The sequence below is a fragment of the Psittacula echo genome (genome assembly GCF_963264785.1).
Source record: "Psittacula echo genome assembly, chromosome: 2".
Taxonomy (NCBI): domain Eukaryota; kingdom Metazoa; phylum Chordata; class Aves; order Psittaciformes; family Psittacidae; genus Psittacula; species Psittacula echo.
The window spans coordinates 83237421-83256164 of NC_137737.1; the positions used below are offsets into that span (position 1 = coordinate 83237421).

At 40.0% G+C, this 18744-nt stretch overlaps 1 protein-coding gene across 1 annotated transcript in view; it reads right to left on the reverse strand.

Annotated features, from left to right (window-relative positions):
* The window catches only part of TRIO (trio Rho guanine nucleotide exchange factor), a 250363-nt gene that overhangs the window by 154482 nt on the left and 77137 nt on the right, over nucleotides 1–18744 (reverse strand). The window contains exons 3-6 of the mRNA XM_080611553.1: nucleotides 12784–12898; nucleotides 9387–9579; nucleotides 8221–8733; nucleotides 4441–4563 (exon numbers count right to left, since the gene is read on the reverse strand). Coding sequence (XP_080467679.1) covers nucleotides 4441–4563; nucleotides 8221–8733; nucleotides 9387–9579; nucleotides 12784–12898 — 944 coding nt within the window. The remainder of the gene's footprint in view (nucleotides 1–4440; nucleotides 4564–8220; nucleotides 8734–9386; nucleotides 9580–12783; nucleotides 12899–18744) is intronic.

Consider the following 18744-nt stretch of genomic DNA (forward strand, 5'->3'; position numbering starts at 1 on the left):
ACTATGGTTATTCAGAAGTACCAAAAACTTGACTGTATACATTTTATCTACTCTACTGCCCTGTGCCTATTCACCTCGTCTATTAAGGATGGTTGGACAGTTGATGGATTTTACCATTTAACTGTTTTCTATTTATTTTTACTGAAAGCCCTACCTGAGTGATCTGAGTTAAAACCTGAGTTTTAACAAAAACAAAACAACCAAACAGCAACAGACAACACAAAACCCCATAAAACAGACATGTCTCCCCCTAGTAGTAAGCTAGCTTACTGCTGTTCACCATTCACCACAGTCTTCTGTGAAAATCTGCACTTCAACGTGATCTGGGGATGACTACACAATTCACAACTTGTGGTCCTGCTCTCATTGGCCGAGGTCTATCTCAAACAACAACTGGGTGTGGTTACAAAACCATATATATTTAAAATGCTTTTGTTTCCCTTGTGTCCTAGCAGGCTTGTGGAAAATGGCAGTAAAAAGAGTGGTCAAACACAGAATCAGTCTCTCCCACTCTTGCGTACAAGACTGATTAGTTGTATAGTCATGGGCACTTTGTTTTTGCAGTTCAAAAACTTGAGAGATAATTTTTGCATTTGCAACTCTTGTGATGCCTTATTTGCAAGTTTCTCCCTTAAAAGGTACTAAACACTTGTTTTGAGAAGTGAAGCACTGGTTTAGTCATACAAAGAGGAACTTCAAACTGAAACTGAGTATTGCTCAACTCAAATAAATCTCAGGACTTGACAACAGCAATTTACTGTTGCAGAACACAGGCCTTTTAAATTGTACCAAAAATCCATCCTCATTTTTAGAGAATCATTGTGAGTTTATTTTTCCCTGCAGCTAGGGAACATGGGATCTACTTACCCTGTAAGGACACAGTGTTGACACTTATGACTGCACAGCCTTTCAAATTCAGTAAAAGCAGGTCACATACCTACAGCTGCATATGTGAACTATCTTTTAGACAAACAGCCTCTTTAAGCCACATCAATCTGTGTGTTAAGCAATGGTAACCAAACGTATGTCCATCTTCAATGCACATCACTGCATCGATCCAGCTTTCCTCTGGGGCAGTTTTATTGCAATCAGAACCAGATTGTGATTAAACATAAGACTTTCATGAACTTACTCTTGTTACTCTGAAGTGCAACCACATGAGCATATCACATACTGAATACACAAGATTCCTAGACATATCGCTTGCTAATGAAACTGCTGAAAGTACAGTTAAATCTCCTCCCCAAATGTATTCTTGACCTTTGTTTTACAACATTTGGTTTAAACTTCCAACTACTTTGTGCTGTAATACTGAAAATCAGATTCTAAAAATGTGGGAAAGCCATTACAAGGAAAACAAGACACATTCAGCAAATCCTCATTGTCCTTGATGTAATGAAGTCCTGCTCATGACAGGAACTAAGTAGCTTTCACAACAGTTTACATCCAGGTGGCTCATTTTAGACTAGAAGACTATATCTAAACTTTGGCATCTCACCCGAAGGCCGTCACTCTTTCTCACCCCAGTTTGACACAAGCAGCTGCAGACATTGCCCTCCTGCACCTTTCAGAAAGTTAAGCTGCTACTTGGGAAGGACAGGGAGATGGGAGAGCCAGCTATTGACAGAGGGTAGCACCTGCTGTGAAGGGAGCATGTGCCCTGCAGCAACCACAATTAGTTGAGAAAAGCAGCTGCAACATTAGTTATCAGGGTTAAGCTGTGAGCGAGCGCAAGAGGTTGCATTTAGCTGTTTGGGCAGCATTTATCCTTCAAACAGCCTTTCTCCACCTAAAGTGAGCCTAAGGAAACTGCCTAGAAAGCAAGATCTATTAGAGTCCAATAACGGCCACAACGAAAAGCTTTCAAAATCTCCTACATATAATAAACCTTTACATATAGTTGCTGCCATTCCCTCCTCTACCCCATCCCACTGAATAAATCTGCATGGCTGTAGATGGGTTAAAAGTTAAATTCCATCTCTAGTGTTACAGCATTCACATAAGAGATCTTAAATCAACCCCGATTACTGAAGAGTTACACTGACAGGAACAATGAATAAATAATAGCGTAAGCACAGAGTATAAGTGAAGAGAGGTCAGGGAGAAACTGAAAATGCAGGAGTTAAGATTGCTTGACATTTCTCCAGTTAAAAGCTAATGAAAAATAAGGCCTGTCAAAATTCAAATAAGTTCACATCATTTTTTTAACATCACATTCAGCTTAATCTTTACCCCAACCTACAAGTGAAGCTTTTGGCCATTTAACCAGATAAAACCTAGAAAATATGAGCACTGTTTAAATCAAAATCAGGGTTTGGTTTTTGGGTGGGTTTGGTTTTGTCAGGTTTTGTTTGTTTTGTAAGTGTTTTTGTTTGGTTGGTTTTTTTGTTTTTTGTTTGGTTTGGTTGGTTGGTTCGTTTTACAAGGGCTGGTAAAGACAGGACAAGAGGGAATGGCTTTAAGCTGAACAAGGGTATATTTAGATTAGGTATTAGGAAAAAATTCTCACTATGAGCGTGGTGAGACACTGGAACAGGCTGCCTGAAGAAGTTGTGGCTACCCCATCCCTGGCACTGTTCAAGGCCAGGCTGGATGGGGCTTTGAGCAACCTGGTCTAGTGGAAGGGGGTTGGAACTGGATGATCTTTAATGTCCCTTCCAACCCAAACCATTCTAAAACTGATCATTTCGAATTTGTATTTTCATATCCTCTGCCAAGGAACCACTGTTTGGAGGGACTATGCTACAGAAACACATGGAAAAACTGCAGCTTGTTTTTCTCCTTTTGAATACTTGGACTGCTTAATTTGCCCAATTTAAGCTGCTCCTTGCATACTTCAGGAAAGCATTACACAGGCTGAGAAAAAGTCCTCTGTAATTAATGCCTTTGACTATTACAGGCAAAACAGAGATTAACAGCAAAAAGAGCCAAAACAGACCAGGAGGGGTTATGCTACATTGCTCAAGTGCTTCCTACTGTTGATAGCATCTGAACAGTATGGGAAGTATGGAGGAGGGTAGGTGGGAGTGAGGCAGAAACAGTTATTGAATTTGAAGAAAAGAGGACAACAGTAACTAATACCAGGACAGGCTGATAGAAGAAGAATTTAACCTTTAGAGCAGAAGCCCAAGAATTGCCTGGGAGGCTATCCAAAATTCTAAGTTCCAAAAGTCATGTCAATGACATCTACTGTCCTTCTGTGAGTTTGTCTGCTCTGCTTCATATGCAAAGCAATGAGCAACAACAAGGTACTCCATAAAGGACCAATTCCTCATGCCTGTGAAGGGAAGGCACCTATAACTTTCTAATGAGCAAAGCTACCTTCATATATTATGTTATGTAACTTCATTACACTGTTCCCCAGCATTTGCTTTACTCCTTTCAAAAGGTTCATAATGGTTTTCTTCTTTTAAACTTCTTCAAACACAGCTGAGTTGCAAAAGAAGAAAATGTGAAAAGAAGAAAAAGAAGAACTTGTGTTTTCTATTGCCCTAATTCCAGCTGCCTTACTCATCCTTCCATTATTTCAGCAAGATACGTAACCTAGGTAAGATTACTTTGCCACTCTCTCTTTCCACAATTAACAGTTCTATCCTACAAAAATACCCTCTTGCAAGAGTTGATTGTCTTGACCATACTTTAATTCAATTCCCATCTTTGGACTGCCAAGGAAGTTAATTTCTAACAAGACTGGTAGTGTTCTTCCTTCATTGAGCTGACAGCCAGGGACTGGATTTAGGCCCAGACTCCCAAAGTTATTTAAACACCTTCAATCCTCCTAGTGAAAAGGACCTAAAATGTACTTGAGAATTTAGTCCCCATGTTCAAAAGGAATTCATGAAACTGAAAATAAGCAGCTTGCACTGCCAGTTAAAATCCAAATTTTTTAATTGCAGCCTCCTGATATCTCACACTAAGATGATATTTGACAAAAAAAAATTGTTTTAGCTCCATTCTACTGTGCCAGAAATGAGAAGTGTGTCTTCTTAAAAATATGGAAAACTATTAGACCGAACTCAGCTGCTGATCACTACTCAGAACTTTCTGTATGAGTTGCAATCTATTCAGAAGATCCTGAGAGCTATTTCTTTCCATATGGAGCGCTAAAATTCCGTATTACATACAATTCTCTGAAATTTCCTACAAGACTCAAAGCAGTACTTAAATACACATCCCAGTTTCTAGAAGTCAGGACACATAACAGAGTTGCTGAGGTTGTGTTGAATATCTCCAGCTGTCAGAATAATTTTGTTGCTTGCTCACAGTACCTCTGTACTTGGCTACCATTTATTCTCCTCCTGTGTGTTTTATAATCTGCTCAAATACAAATCTGCACTACTTGTAATAGAAGGAATTATTTAAGTGAACAATTTATGAATTCAACCTTAACATAGAGCAAATAGGCAACATGTCAACACTGTGAAGTGAGGCGTTTCTTACCATACAGTTCATGGCAAAGTGATTGTGCTGTGTCTGAAGCTCCATTGCGTGGGGATGACTGGTTCCGATCTCAGTGTAGCTGTTCAGGAACAGACCTTTGTTGTGTGTAATCCAGTCAAACATCTACAACAAAATATTAAGGGGGGGGAGGGGAGGAAGAGGATGAATAAATCACTAATTTGTCATGATAAAAATCATAGACAATGTGAGAAATCTGTGAACACATAAGACAGAAACAGTCTAAGGCCATGAAAACAAACACAGTGTTCTTCCTATTGTAAGTTACATTTTAATCACATTATTGCTGAAATCTGACTGTTTTGACCAAACATCTGAGGCTGTTAAGTTTTAATATAGGTGTTTATCTCAACAAGCTACACTAAATTCATAATCATAAAGGCATAAACTTCATTACTACGAAGAAGTCATAGTAAACAAACAGGCTTGGAGCACAGCCCTGAGTTACCAAGCTTGTATGTTCTCTAGTGTCAGCATTTCTTCATGCCAGCAGCTTAGTAATTTACAATGGAAATGGCAACTCATGGAAATTAAATATAAATTCATTCTTGCTGATCAAGCATTTCAGAAGCAAGTTTAATATTTTTAGTTCATAACTTTACAGCAGATTTGATAACAGCTTTTCTATTGCTGAACACATTTCAAAAACTATACTTGAGCACAGAGTTACACATTACCTTCTTCCAGACAGATTTGAGATTGAGTAAGAAGTAACTTAATATCATAGAATCATAGAATCGAGCATTCACAACCTCCCTGGGCAACCCATTCCAGTGCCTCACCACCCTCTCAGTAAAGAATTTCTTCCTTAGATCCAATCGAAACTTCCCCTCTTTAAGTTTGAACCCGTTGCCCCTTGTCCTGTCACTACAGTCCCTGATGAATAGCCCCTCCCCAGCATCCTTGTAGGCCCCCTTCAGATACTGGAAGGCTGCTATGAGGTCTCCACGCAGCCTTCTCTTCTCCAGGCTGAACAGCCCCAACTTTCTCAGCCTGTCTTCATAGGGGAGGTGCTCCAGTCCCCTGATCATCCTCGTGGCCCTCCTCTGGACTTGTTCCAACAGTTCCATGTCCTTTTTACGTTGAGGACACCAGAACTGCACACAATACTCCAGGTGAGGTCTCACGAGAGCAGAATAGAGGGGCAGGATCACCTCCTTCGCCCTGCTGGTCACGCTCCTTTTGATGAATCATAGAATAGAATAGTTAGGGTTGAAAAGGACCTTAAGATCATCTAGTTCCAACCACCCTGCCATGGGCAGGGACACCTTACACTAAACCATGCCACCCAAGGCTTCATCCAGCCTGGCCTTGAACACCACCAGGGATGGAGCATTCACAACCTCCTTGGGCAACCCATTCCAGTGCCTCACCACCCTCACAGTAAAGAATTTCTTCCTTATATCCAATCGAAACTTCCCCTCTTTAAGTTTGAACCCGTTACCCCTTGCCCTGTCCCTAATGAATAGTCCATCCCCAGCATCCTTGTAGGCCCCCTTCAGATACTGGAAGGCTACTATGAGGTCTCCACGCAGCCTTCTCTTCTCCAGGCTGAACAGCCCCAACTTCCTCAGCCTATCTTCATACGGGCGGTGCTCCAGTCCCCTGACCATCCTCCCGTATTGTTATTCAAACAAACTTTAGGAAAGACCTTATCTGACAATGATGATCAAGAGAGGTACACAAGTATGTTAACAGTGGCACTGGAAGACAAAGTTTTCGAAGACCTAGTGACATAGAAAAAGTCTACATTCAATACAACCTCCCCACAGCCTCCAGAATGGTCTTGAAATCTTTCTATATCTCAGTTCCAAAGACCCTCCTACTCTCTGGATAATCTGAGAAAGATTGTTCAGGAAAAAATGGCAGCAATAAGCAGTAAGTACTCATTTAAAGATTTTTTTAAAAGTATTCTGGCTAACAGAGCAGTATTATTGAATCCATTATTCCACCCAAGTACCTGACAGATCAAATTACAAGTAGAACATAATATGGTAAGGACTGTAAACCAAATAAAAAAGTTTTAATATCTCAGGACAACTGAGACAACTGATCACATACTCCTAAAATTGTCAATTTCTTATCTAGACTGCAGTGAAGATGTGTTAAAACATTATTCAAGCCAGATAACTGGTCCTACCCATGACCACATTTCTCTAGATAGTCTGATTTTGCTGCCTTCAGTTACTTACATGACAATTCCAAACAGATCCCCTTGCACCTTGCCCCTTTTTTGCCTCTCTCCTGAACTATGAGAGCCCTCAGTGATATGGTTTAGTGCTGGTCTTGGCAGTCCTGGGGTAATGGTCTTTTCCAACCTATTTGATTCTATGAATCATCCCAGAATTTTTGGGCAAAGAGTTGTGAAAGTCCTCCAAAATGACAATGTTTATTTCTCCCCACCTAATAACTTCTTTTTTTTCTTTTTTTCCCCCAAACAAGAGCCAGTCTAAGTTACGTAGACAACTTTTAGGTGAGTAAATGAAGAACACAGCTTTCAATACAATGTAAGCATCACCAAAGTATTTTTTGTTCAAACTGCAATAAAGAATAAATACTGTAATTAAGTGGCTGGAAGGTTGCTAAAAAGCATTTTGGGCCTGAAAGAGCAACATCTTGTAATTTTCTAAACTATTTCTAACTCTAAATTCACTTGAGCAGGGTTTTTTCAACTCTTTACACACCCCTACCATTTTCAGCTATACCCCTTCAATAAACACTTACTTTAAAAAATTATTTCCTTTTTTAACACAGCAGAAAAGATTGACAGTACTGTAAAGAAAGTCCCTGAGCAGAAATGGTAAGGGTAAGGGAAAGAACAGGGGATGAAAAGACAGGAAGAAGAAAGATAAAGCAGTATGATATATGTGTGCTCTGCTTTTACTCTTCCCCATGCATCTGCTTATGAACACTGCTGGAGAGCAGGATACTGGTTTAACACAGACCTTTGGTCTCATGCAGTTCAGGCATTCTTACATAAAACACAGAGAAATCTGGCAAAGACCATACTTATCACTTCACTGCATAGTCCAGTTACTTCTTCTCCCAGAGAACACCTCCCCACCCTTCCTTAAAGCTATTTGTTCCATGGTAACAAGTTAATAATGTGATTGCAAAAACATTCTAGATGAAAATAGATCTTATTTGAGCTCATTTGTAAGTGCACTGCCTTACGCATTTCCTCTTCAAATTCCATGACAGTCAAGGGCTTTCTCATTTGAAGGGACAGGTTAGCCCAAAACATTCTGAGATCACTCAATCCCCTGTTAATGACATATGCACTGTCAAAAGAGATCCATCAGTTTTTAGCCTGGGACTTCAAATCCATCATCAATGAAGCAGTTTCCTATGTCAGCCTCTTCAGACTTTGTCAACTGCCTGTCCCTCAAATCCCAAGGGTCACTCAAAAGGAGACCAATGTTATCCTTAGTCATCTATATTTATAAAGCATACAGCATCCATCTACACTGGATGCATGCAGAAGTACCTGTCTGTAACAAAATCCCACCAAAGAAAAAGCTTCTAAGTCATTACCACTTAAAATTTTCTTTGTCGAGAGCGGTGTTCTTTACAGCTTAGAATTACTACCTCATCCCCTTTGCTCCAGAGGACTAACAGTCACTTCTCAGTCAAGAAATCCTCCATTTCTCATTTAAAAGGTTAGCGATTACAGATAAAAATTACTATTTGCAGTTATCCCTGGTACTTCTTTCAAGTCCATCAAGCAGTGTCCATTTATACTCCCCTCTCCCAATTCCTTACCTTTTCAGCATCCTGCTCAAACAGCCTGAGCTGAAAACATTGGTCCAATTTCAATTTCCGCACATGCCACATCTGATGCAGATGCTGCCGTGTTGAGTGCAGCCTGTCCAGCATAGTGGATACTTTGGGTAAAAGGTTCTGTAAGTCTGCATTCCCTGACCCAGAGTTCTTTTTGGGAAAGCTATCACTGCTCTGTATCCGCTGGAGCAGCTTTTGTCCTTCCACATCAAGGTCCTCAATAGGGGCCTTAATGACTTTCTTTTTTAATTGTGAATGCTCCTCTATCATATTGCGAGCACCTTCCAGGTCCTGAGGCATTTCCTTTTTTGACAGTATATCTTGTAGTTCCTCCAGTCTGGACAGCATATGGGTTGCATTGCTAATATAGTCCTCAAAGGCAACTCTGATTTCTATCCACTCCTCATGGTTGTACTCCAAACAGCCATCAAATTCTGGGGTTAGCTGAGAAGGATCAACTACTTTGGTAAGGCCTTCCAGAGACACCATATTTGTCTAAAAAATAAAAATGAAAGTTTGAAAAATATGCTGTTACTGAAATTAATATAAAATTTTATTTCAAGTTTCTGTTTTACTCTTCGTAAGAGTTGATAATTTTGCTCCTGAAGTTCACACAATAACTTCTCTCATAGACTTCTTCTGAAGTATTAATTCTGACCAGCCTCATGTCTTGCAGGTATTTCCCCAAATTAGACAAATATTTTCTTTCTTTCTTACATCACTACACTTAAGGAGAAAACAGCAATCACTCTTTTGACTTCTGTTTTTATTAAGTTTTGACTTTGTGTATTGTAAAACAGCAGGAGGATAACAGCAAGGTTCAGTTGGCTGCTTTCCTCTGGATGCTGTTACGATTACCACAGTGCAGACCAAGACAAGAAACATGAAACCTAACTTTTTACCATTAGGGGTAAAACTCTTCATTCCATCTTTCTCACACTCAGAAAAGGAATATAAATGACAACATGCACAACTACTCAGCCTAACTACATGAAGAAAAGCACATTCCCTCTAGCATCACTGGCCTAATGTAGCTCTCCTCTCACCTAGAACATAATTTATCTGAGAGTTTTCAAGGTGCTGATTAGTAGTGAGCAAACTTAAAACCATGACATAAATGTAATTTTGTATACCATAGGGGAAATTACCTCAAACTCAAACTTAGAGCTGCCAAAGTTAGTCCTCTGTTTCTGCCAGAAATTGTCTGGCTTGATTATCAGTGCAACATGAATACAACACGGAAAGGATTCCTGTAAAATCTTCAGCAGAGGCTTTATGGAGTCCCATTTTGACCCACGCATATCTACAATGACAGTGAATCCTCGTTTACATACTTCCTCACTGCAGAAGAAAGAAGAAAAGGTTATCAAGCAAGTGTTACAACTTCAAACACAGCACTTGACTGCACCACACTGCCTAATAAACGTGGTCTTCTCAGCTACACCCCCGGGTCTCACTGTTGACTAGCTGACATATACAACAGATCTCAGGTACCTATCAGGAAGCAGCTCTCACCCCCTGCCAAATTCCTTGTGGGTGATAGCTTCACACCTGTTGCTGATTGGATAATCTTTGTCTCCTTTTTCATTTTCGTTGTTTATATTCACAATGATTCATCTTCCAGTCTTGTTTCTCCTTCACCTTACACATTAAACATAATTTACTGAAGCAGCAACATATAATTCAATTACAATTGACTCTTCAGAACACACTCATTTTACTGATGATCAATATTCATGCCTTTAATGACTGAGGGGGATCCTCTAAAAGACAGAAGATGGTATACTGTTCTTACCTACCACTTCTGCAACTTTTTTAAACTGCCTCCAATTTAGTCCATTACTATCTGAGAGTTAAAGAGTCTGTGGAGGGGAAAAAACCTTTACTGACAATTCCTTCTGTAACAGGATCAATTTGTGGAAGGTTAATGGATAAGAAAGCATTTTATGGCTGTGAAGAAAACCGCATCAACCTGTTACTGCAAATTCGCACTCAATTTTGCTGTCCAAAAGTCGACAGACCTTATACCCAAATTCTCTGGCAACTTTTTGAGAATGGCAGATTTAATTTCTTTTCATCAATACCTTTAGTACACCTACTGCTTGCCACTGATCAAAAGTGGCAATCACCACCAACACAAGAAATTTTTGTTCTGTTTCAGGGGAATCTGCTTCGTGATTTTGTTAAGATGGAAAGGAAAGTCATGCAAAACCAATGCATCATAGCCAATGGACTATCAAAAGGGACTGAATGTCCATTGTTTAAGTGCATGAGTCATTTTCAGGGATGTGACTAATATAAATGCAACTATGGAGCTCACTTGGTGAGGTTTTCAGAGTGCCCAAGATGCAGGAAGCTTCACTGCCATACTTTACACAATCTCATTGGCCACACTATAACACGAGTTATGACTGATACAGGAAAGCAGAAAAACTTCCAAAAGAAGTGATAATACACATTATTTAGAAGAGGATTTTTTTCAAGCTTAAAAAAAACTTTAAAAAAAAACACTAAACAAACAGAAAACCCCAAAACAACAACAAAAAACTACCAGCATTCTAAAAAAAAAAAAAAAAAAAAAAAAAAAAGGAGTTTATCAAGATAAACGTTGGCTGCCCCATCTGCAACAGGAATGCCAGAAATGGCAGCAAAAAATATACTGACTAGCTTGGAATACATTTAGACTACAACATAAGATTTTCTCACCATGGCAAAAATGTTTTCTAACAGCCTCACAGGATTAAAGGACAAAAACAACTACTGTTTTAAAGATACACCCACTACTGAAGGCTGTACGCTATTACATGAGTGCTGCTCAGCCCACCTCTATCCTACCATGCAAACTGAGCATTGAGTGAGGAGTGCTTGCCACTAGTTCACATGATACATACATTTACTGGGATACAGAAAGTGGACTGGCCCCTCATCATGTGGTACAATGTAGATGTGTCCTCCCATCATGCGGCCCCATCATCTGACAAAAGATGAATCCCTTTTGGCCAAGGATCACAAAAAGAGTTCTAGGAGGCTTCAGCCAGCCAAGGTCACCTGTTAGGTAAACCTGACCTATGCTAATACCTGGTCCACTCAACACTGGTGACTTAAGTTTACCAATATTTTTAAATCAGATAAATTGTTAGATTACTAAAACTGTGAGACTGAAATCGCCTTAAGTGTTCAGATCTCTTGCCAAACAACTCATACCTGTGAATCTTCAGCCATGTAGAGCAACAGTACTGCAATAGCTATTGACCAAAATAATAAACAGACTAAATGTTTGGGGCTATTTGTACCAGTTGGGCCTTCTTATTCAGCAAGATGTGCATGATCAGTCCCTAAAATATGACTTGTATGAAAACAAGTCTTGCTTTTAATAAAGCTCCCCTTATTCTAAAAGCTTTGCCATGCTTGCAGATATATAAAGCCTGCACTAACTTTCTTTCCATTTTAAATCTATTGATGCTAAACTAACATATATCTTTTTGCCAGAGGACCACTGTACTTTGCCAGATTATCTCTAGAAAACTCTCTTGGGCTTATTTGTTATTTACATCTCAAACGTTCAAATGTGAAGTCAAATTACTTTAGAAATACAAATCCCAAGCCTAAGTACGAAACACTTCTACACTTCAAAGTGAAATAAAGACTAGAATAATGTAATTACCAACAATTGCTCTTATGACTATACACACCATCAACAAGAAGTTACTTTAATGAAAACACTTGTCAATCTGAAACTGACCTCTGATTACATCAGGTGCAAAGGAGGCTGCCTATAAATTAACACATCACACAAATACAGAAGATATTGCATTCAGGGATGTTGTCCATGGGATTTTTTTCAACTATAGTGAAAACTGCTCCCTGAGGTTTGCCTGAGTGTCCCTGAGGTCACAGGCAAACATAATTTAAGCACAGTCAGCATTGCTCCAGTCTCCACCAAATGCTGGCATATTCTAAAATGGACCTGAAATAAGGGGTTTACAATCATTTATGTCCCTCCTTTGTTTACTACTAAGAACAAAGTTCTGTGTGAATGAAGTTTTTTACATACATATACATAAAAATACATAACTTGTTTAAAAAATATATATCATTTTATATGGGGGTGTATATATACACATGAACTAGCACTGGATTTGACTTATTTTGTATGATCCCACATAGCACGTTGTAATTCATAGCTTAAATTGTTGATAATACAATGGTATCAGTACTTTCAGTGATCTCTCCACAGGTTTATCTGAGACTTGTACAAGCAACTTTACACCTCTCTCTCCTGATTATTCTTGTGCTGTATCAGCTGTAACTTACCTAATACAAAAAACCAGTTAGGAATCTTGTGCTGACTTCACCCCATACAAGACATATTGTGAATGAACACCAGTGTGTTTCTAATTATTGATGTACTGAAAGCCTTTGAGTTGTATGGGCAGTCTTCAGTACAGAAGACTGAACAGATTCAGTCTTCTAGATTGTGGATGTACCGCAACATAATCCATTTATTTTATTTATAGCTTCAGAGCTTATCAGACCATCACTTACCTAGGAATACACGCTAGGTATGAAATTAGTCTTCTAAGGTCTTCTTGTCGTATTCTATCGTGGTTACTACGAGCTGGAAAGGTTAGAATGGGACCTCCACGCTTATCTCTGCCACCTGAAAAATTAAACATGTTAAAAGACCCCACAGCATAACACCATTCTTGCTTGCTAATCTGATCTTCAGAGTACTTCTAGAAAACCTAAGTCCTACACTGTATCATTAATATCCACCTAAAGAAGTGATATCAAGTTAAATACCAGCCCTGTCACTTAGAGACCATCTTAAAATTGAATTTTGGAAGTATCAATCAGCATATTGTCACAATTCCTACAATGAGGACGTATCTGTCAAATAAAAATCTAAACAAAGAATAGCAGAGCATTACACTTAGATATTACAGTCACATTCAAGTTTGACTGGCAGCATCACATCTCCAGCAATGGTGCTTTGTTATGTATTTAACTTTTGAATCGGCAATTGTACAGATTAAATTTAAATTCAAAGTTACACTACTTTGTAGGCAAGTATTTAGAGGATACTCAGCACCCACCACAACTAACGCAGCAGCCCAGACAGAGCTCTGCTGAGAACATGCTCCCACCTGCGTGTTCAGCTGCAGGCTGTACCCTGCTCTGATGCCAGTACAGCAACAGTGAGCACAACTCTGGGACATGCACCTAGGTCAAGAAGCTTCTCTGCTTTGTGACAGAGCTCCAGGAGGGAAGAAGGTTGAGGAGCATCAGGGAGCCCAAGAGAGACTACTAGAATGACACCCTATCATCCCAGGGCAGGCTCCACAGGCAGACAGGACGCACGATATGGAGGATTCCCCATCCTTTCTCTGCTTGACTGAAGGGATGGCGGATGATGGTGACAAGTTCCTGCCCAGAGCAGGAGGTGCATCTCCTCTATGACTGCCCCACCTGCCCAGCTGTTCTTGCATGATAAGTATGTGCCTTTGCAAGTGGAACTAAACAGTAATGAGGAACATAAAGAAAAAACCACAAGTCATGGTCATAGAAGACTCCCTCCTGAAGGGAACAGAAAGCCCCCTATGCAGACCAGACCCACTTCGTATGGAAGTGTGCTGCCTCTCCCTGGGGCTCAGGTTAAAGATGTGAGGAGAAAGCTTCCTACTCTGGTACAGCCCTCAGATTATTACCCATTATTGATCTTTCAGTTAGGCAGCGATGAAGTTGTAACATGATGTCTGAGGGCAATCAAGACAGACTTCAGGGCCTTGGGATGAGTGGTTAAAGGAGCATAAGCACTGTTCTCTATCCTCCCAGTTACAGGGAATAATGAGGAAAGAAGCAGGAAGCGCAGGTGCTTAGGGACATGGTTTAGGGGTGGACTTGACAATGCTGGGTTAACAACTGGACTCGATGATCTTTTAAAAAGATCTTTTAAAAGACAAAGGTCTTTTCCAACCTAAATGATTCTATGGTTAACTTCGTTACTAGCACAGAGTTCAGGCATATAATATTCCACGTTGAATGGTATACCAGATGAGTAGATGGATGCTATTTGAGTGTTTAATTTATAATTTTTACATTGTTTTGATGTGCAGATTCTGAATTGTCAGTTATAGTTTTTAATTTTGTTACCAATGCAGGAAATTCTGAATCCACTTAATACGTAAGGCAGAAAACCTGGCTTTGAGTGGTTCCACTTAAATGTGTTTGCCTCATTCATTAAACTGCACAGAACTGTTCAACTGCACTACTGTTTAACTTGGTGTAGCTGAACAGTAAAATGCTATTTTATATCCAGTACCTTCTAGTGACCACAAAATGTTACTGTTACTAAATGCTAAATTCAAGTCAGTAAGCTGTCTTTATCAACACCTGTATTATAATACTGACACATTCTTACAAGCTAAATTTCCCCTATATGTTCTCAACCACAGATGTGTAACTGTTTTCTCCTGTTCCAAGGAAACTCAGAAAAACAGTATCATCTGTCCTGAATGATTTCTCATTGCAAATCAGTGTTACTAAACAAAGTATAAGAAAAACAAAAACAAACAACCCCCACCAAAAAAACCAAACGCCAAATCAAACCAGAACAAAAACCTTTAGAATGAAAGACCAAAAGCAAATTAATGAAACCAGGCAATCAAAAATTCATCACTATCCTCCCCAACACAGTCTGTGTGTGCTTGGTTGAGACACCAAGCCTAGCTGTCAAGGTCTCCAGGGATTTTTCTGCACTGGACATGTTGCCCATGAGGCACCAAATGAAACTCAGAACAGGCAAAAGCAGCTTTGAATTTCTATCAAGCTGAAATGCCAGAAACCTAAACTTAAAAGGAAATTAATATTCTTATTAATATTCTTAAGAGGGTAATTTTTCATGACCCTCTTAAGAGGAACATGAGAATAAAAACAACTGAGTTGTCTCATTCTAAATGGAGAGAGGCAAGTCTGGTCTTGACCATCCTGTTCCAATTGCCAAGCAGAGAGCTTTGATTATTTATACATAGCAAGTGACAGGATAAAAAAAGACAGAAGCCACAAGAGACAGCACTGAGATTCCAACTGCCCAGGCCTCTGCTAAGCTCCAGAATAATCAATGGTCTCCAAAGCCACCAAACTTAGCTGGCAGTCTGCTACAGCCCTTTACACTGTCCTCAGCACGCTTCAGGTCATCAGCTACATATCTTAAAAATTTATATTTTGACTGGTAAATGCTACTGTTTCCAACTCCCCAGAAAAAAATGCTTGACAGCTCAGGGTGGAAATTCTTTAAAAAGCAGGAGCTAGCAGTAGCAGGGAAAAGCATGATCTGAATTGTCTTTAACACTAAGCATTTTAAACAAATGCCTTGTTACATGCAGTCACCCCAGATCAGTCTCCAGGCCTTTTCCAAAGAGCAACTCCTGTATCATGTGATTTTCACACACGGCACGGGAAAGAAACCCATATTCTTTATGTCATTTTGGATGCCACTTCAGCTGGCTCCCAGTTCCACATGCACCACAGACAAAACCAATTCTTAAAGTATGGTGCTTAAATATTTCTGATAAATCATATTCTGAAATTTCTGTAAATTGGAGACAAAGTCTGTTGCACAGATTTCAGGTCAGGTCAGGTCTAGATGAGTAATGAAGAAATCAACACAGCCTTCATTTTTGGTGAAAAGAATTTCACTATCCAGCCTTAAATCAGATACCAAAATTTTAAATATTGAGTAAGTAAGTCCCTAAGACCTGTATTTTATTTTTTTTTAATCAGCTATGCTGAAAGCTTTTTTAAGTCTTTTTCAATAAATAACTCTCATTTCCTTTTTTCCTGATACTCCTATGTCGTGCACAAACAAGAATGGTAAAAGCAACAACGTATGAGGCATCAGGTGGGAATTTCCTGTCCCACAATACTTTATCCAACAAAATCCCCTATTTGTCCTGGTTTAACAAAAACATATGAAGCTACTACTTTCATTAGTAAGACTTCCAGTTTTACTCCTTTCTTTTTCTGTAACCCCCCCAGAGTACTGAGATATTCTACTTGTGCCAAGATGTGTCATATGCACAGCTGATCAACTCACGTGAGTCATCCAACATGAATCACTTCTGTCTAGTGCACATCACTAACACCAGTCTTGTCAATGGTCTCCAAATGGCACCAAAATCCAACAGGCCAAGTAGTGCAGTTTTTCCAGCAACTGCCTTTTTACCTAGTTTCAAAGGGCTTCGGTAAATCTGAACAGTGGGATGTTTGAAAAGCAGGTCAACTTTTCAAGTCGTGTTTCCTCTTATGAAACCAAGATAATTGCAGCTTGCAAAAAAATGCTCTCCTCATGTAAGTATGTGTAGAGATGTCAGAGTATCTGTACTTCAACAGACTTCAGTTTTAACTTAATAAAAAAAATTGCATCCAAGATTCTGTTCATACTTCATGCTTAGATGAAGGCAAACCCTTCATCAGTACTACAATTCATAAGCATAAGTTCCTATACCACCATGAAAATATGCTCTGGGCAGTCTGTTATATCATTCATTACAATTGTCAAGACCTTTAAAAAACAAAACATCTTCTTTTGCTTTTCACCTCTTCTTGACTCAGCAGAGCGGACAGGATGAAGTACTGTGAACCACATACTGTACTTGCAAGCATCAGCATCTATGCACAGCAAATCTCTAAGGAGTGGAATTTCAGGGATCATTTTGTATGTTTTAATATTTACAGATAAGAGCTTTATTTTTGGAGTTCTTGACAAATTATTTAACAAAAAAACCCTTTCAAGTATGAGCCTGTCCTCTAAATCATCTGACACTAATAATATGGCAAAGAGAACTGTGTTTAATCCCAATATATTTGGAAGTACTTACTTCAGAAAGTCACAACAAAATGCAATTCACAAGAATAAGCACCTCAAGCCACCATTCCATCAAGTAAAGTTATTTAGCAAATAACTTAGCAAGAATATGTAGTTATATTCATTCATCATTTTTAAATCCTCTGCTATTCCTCGTTAAGCAACCAACTTCAAGGTATATATGCTGGAGATAGCTAAAACTAGATGGTAACTCATTTCACCATGAAGATAGTAAATATGCTTTAGAAGATTGTCCTGGGTTCAGCAGTAGCAGTCAGTTTTTCTCCTTTTTAGTAGCTGTTGCAGCACTGTGTTTTTGACTTTCAGCCTCGGAACAAAGCTGATAACAACTGATGTTTAGACTGACCAAAGACTTTGTGAGTCTCATGCTCTGCCAGGGAGGAGGAGGGGCCGGGAGGAAGCAGGGACAGGACGCCTGACCCAAACTAGCCAAAGAGGTATTCCATACCACAGCACGTCATGCCCAGGAGGTAGAACGGAGAGTTCCCGGAAGGGCTGGATCATGGCAGGGTGGGGGTGAGGTACCGGTTGGTGAGCGGTTGTATTCTCTTGCTTGTTATTTCCTTTATCATTATTATTATTGGTGGTAGCAGTAGTGATTTGTGTTATACCTTAGTTATTAAACTGTTCTTATCTCAACCCGTGGGAGTTGCATTCTTTTGATTCTCCTCCCCGTCCCTCCAGGAGCGGAGGGAAGAAAGGTGGGGGGAGAAGTGGACTTCGTGGTTCTGATTTACAGCCTGGGCTTAAACCACGACAGTTCTTTTTGGCGCCCAACGTGGGGCCCGAAGGGTTGAGATAACGACAGATCTGACCGGAGTGTGTCTAATCGTATTTGTGATAAGCATTCAGTGTTTTAGATTAATAGTCACTCGTCACAATGCTGATTTATTGGCTCTCAAAGTTGTTGTTTTTGATCTCACAGTCTCAATATGCCGTAGGTTACTTAGAGCCGGTATTTGCTGTGTTGGTGTTTTTCAAGTGTGGGGCTTGGGCTAAGGTTGTTGTCTCGTTGTATTTTGCAGCAATGGAAGCAGAGCAACTGGCAACGCAGAGGTAAACCCATCTGGGCTGCTGCACTGTGGCAAGATATCGCTGCCCGGGTGCAGAACCTGGTGGTGAAGGTACGCCATGTAGACGCCCATGTACCCAAGAGTCGGGCCACTGAGGAACACCAGAACAACCAACAAGTGGATAAAGCTGCTAAGATTGAAGTGGCTCAGATGGACTTAGATTGGCAACATAAAGGTGAATTATTTTTGGCTCGGTGGGCCCATGACACTTCAGGTCATCAGGGCAGAGATGCAACATACAGATGGGCCCGTGATCGAGGGGTGGACTTAACAATGGACACTATTGCCCAGGTTATTCATGAGTGTGAAACATGTGCTGCAATTAAACAAGCCAAACGGTTAAAGCCTCTTTGGTATGGAGGACGATGGCTGAAGTACAAATATGGGGAGGCCTGGCAGATTGATTATATCACACTCCCACCAACCCGCCACGGCAAGCGCCATGTGCTTACCATGGTGGAAGCAACCACCGGATGGCTGGAAACATACGCTGTGCCCCACGCCACTGCCCGGAACACTATCCTGGGCCTTGAGAACCAGATTTTG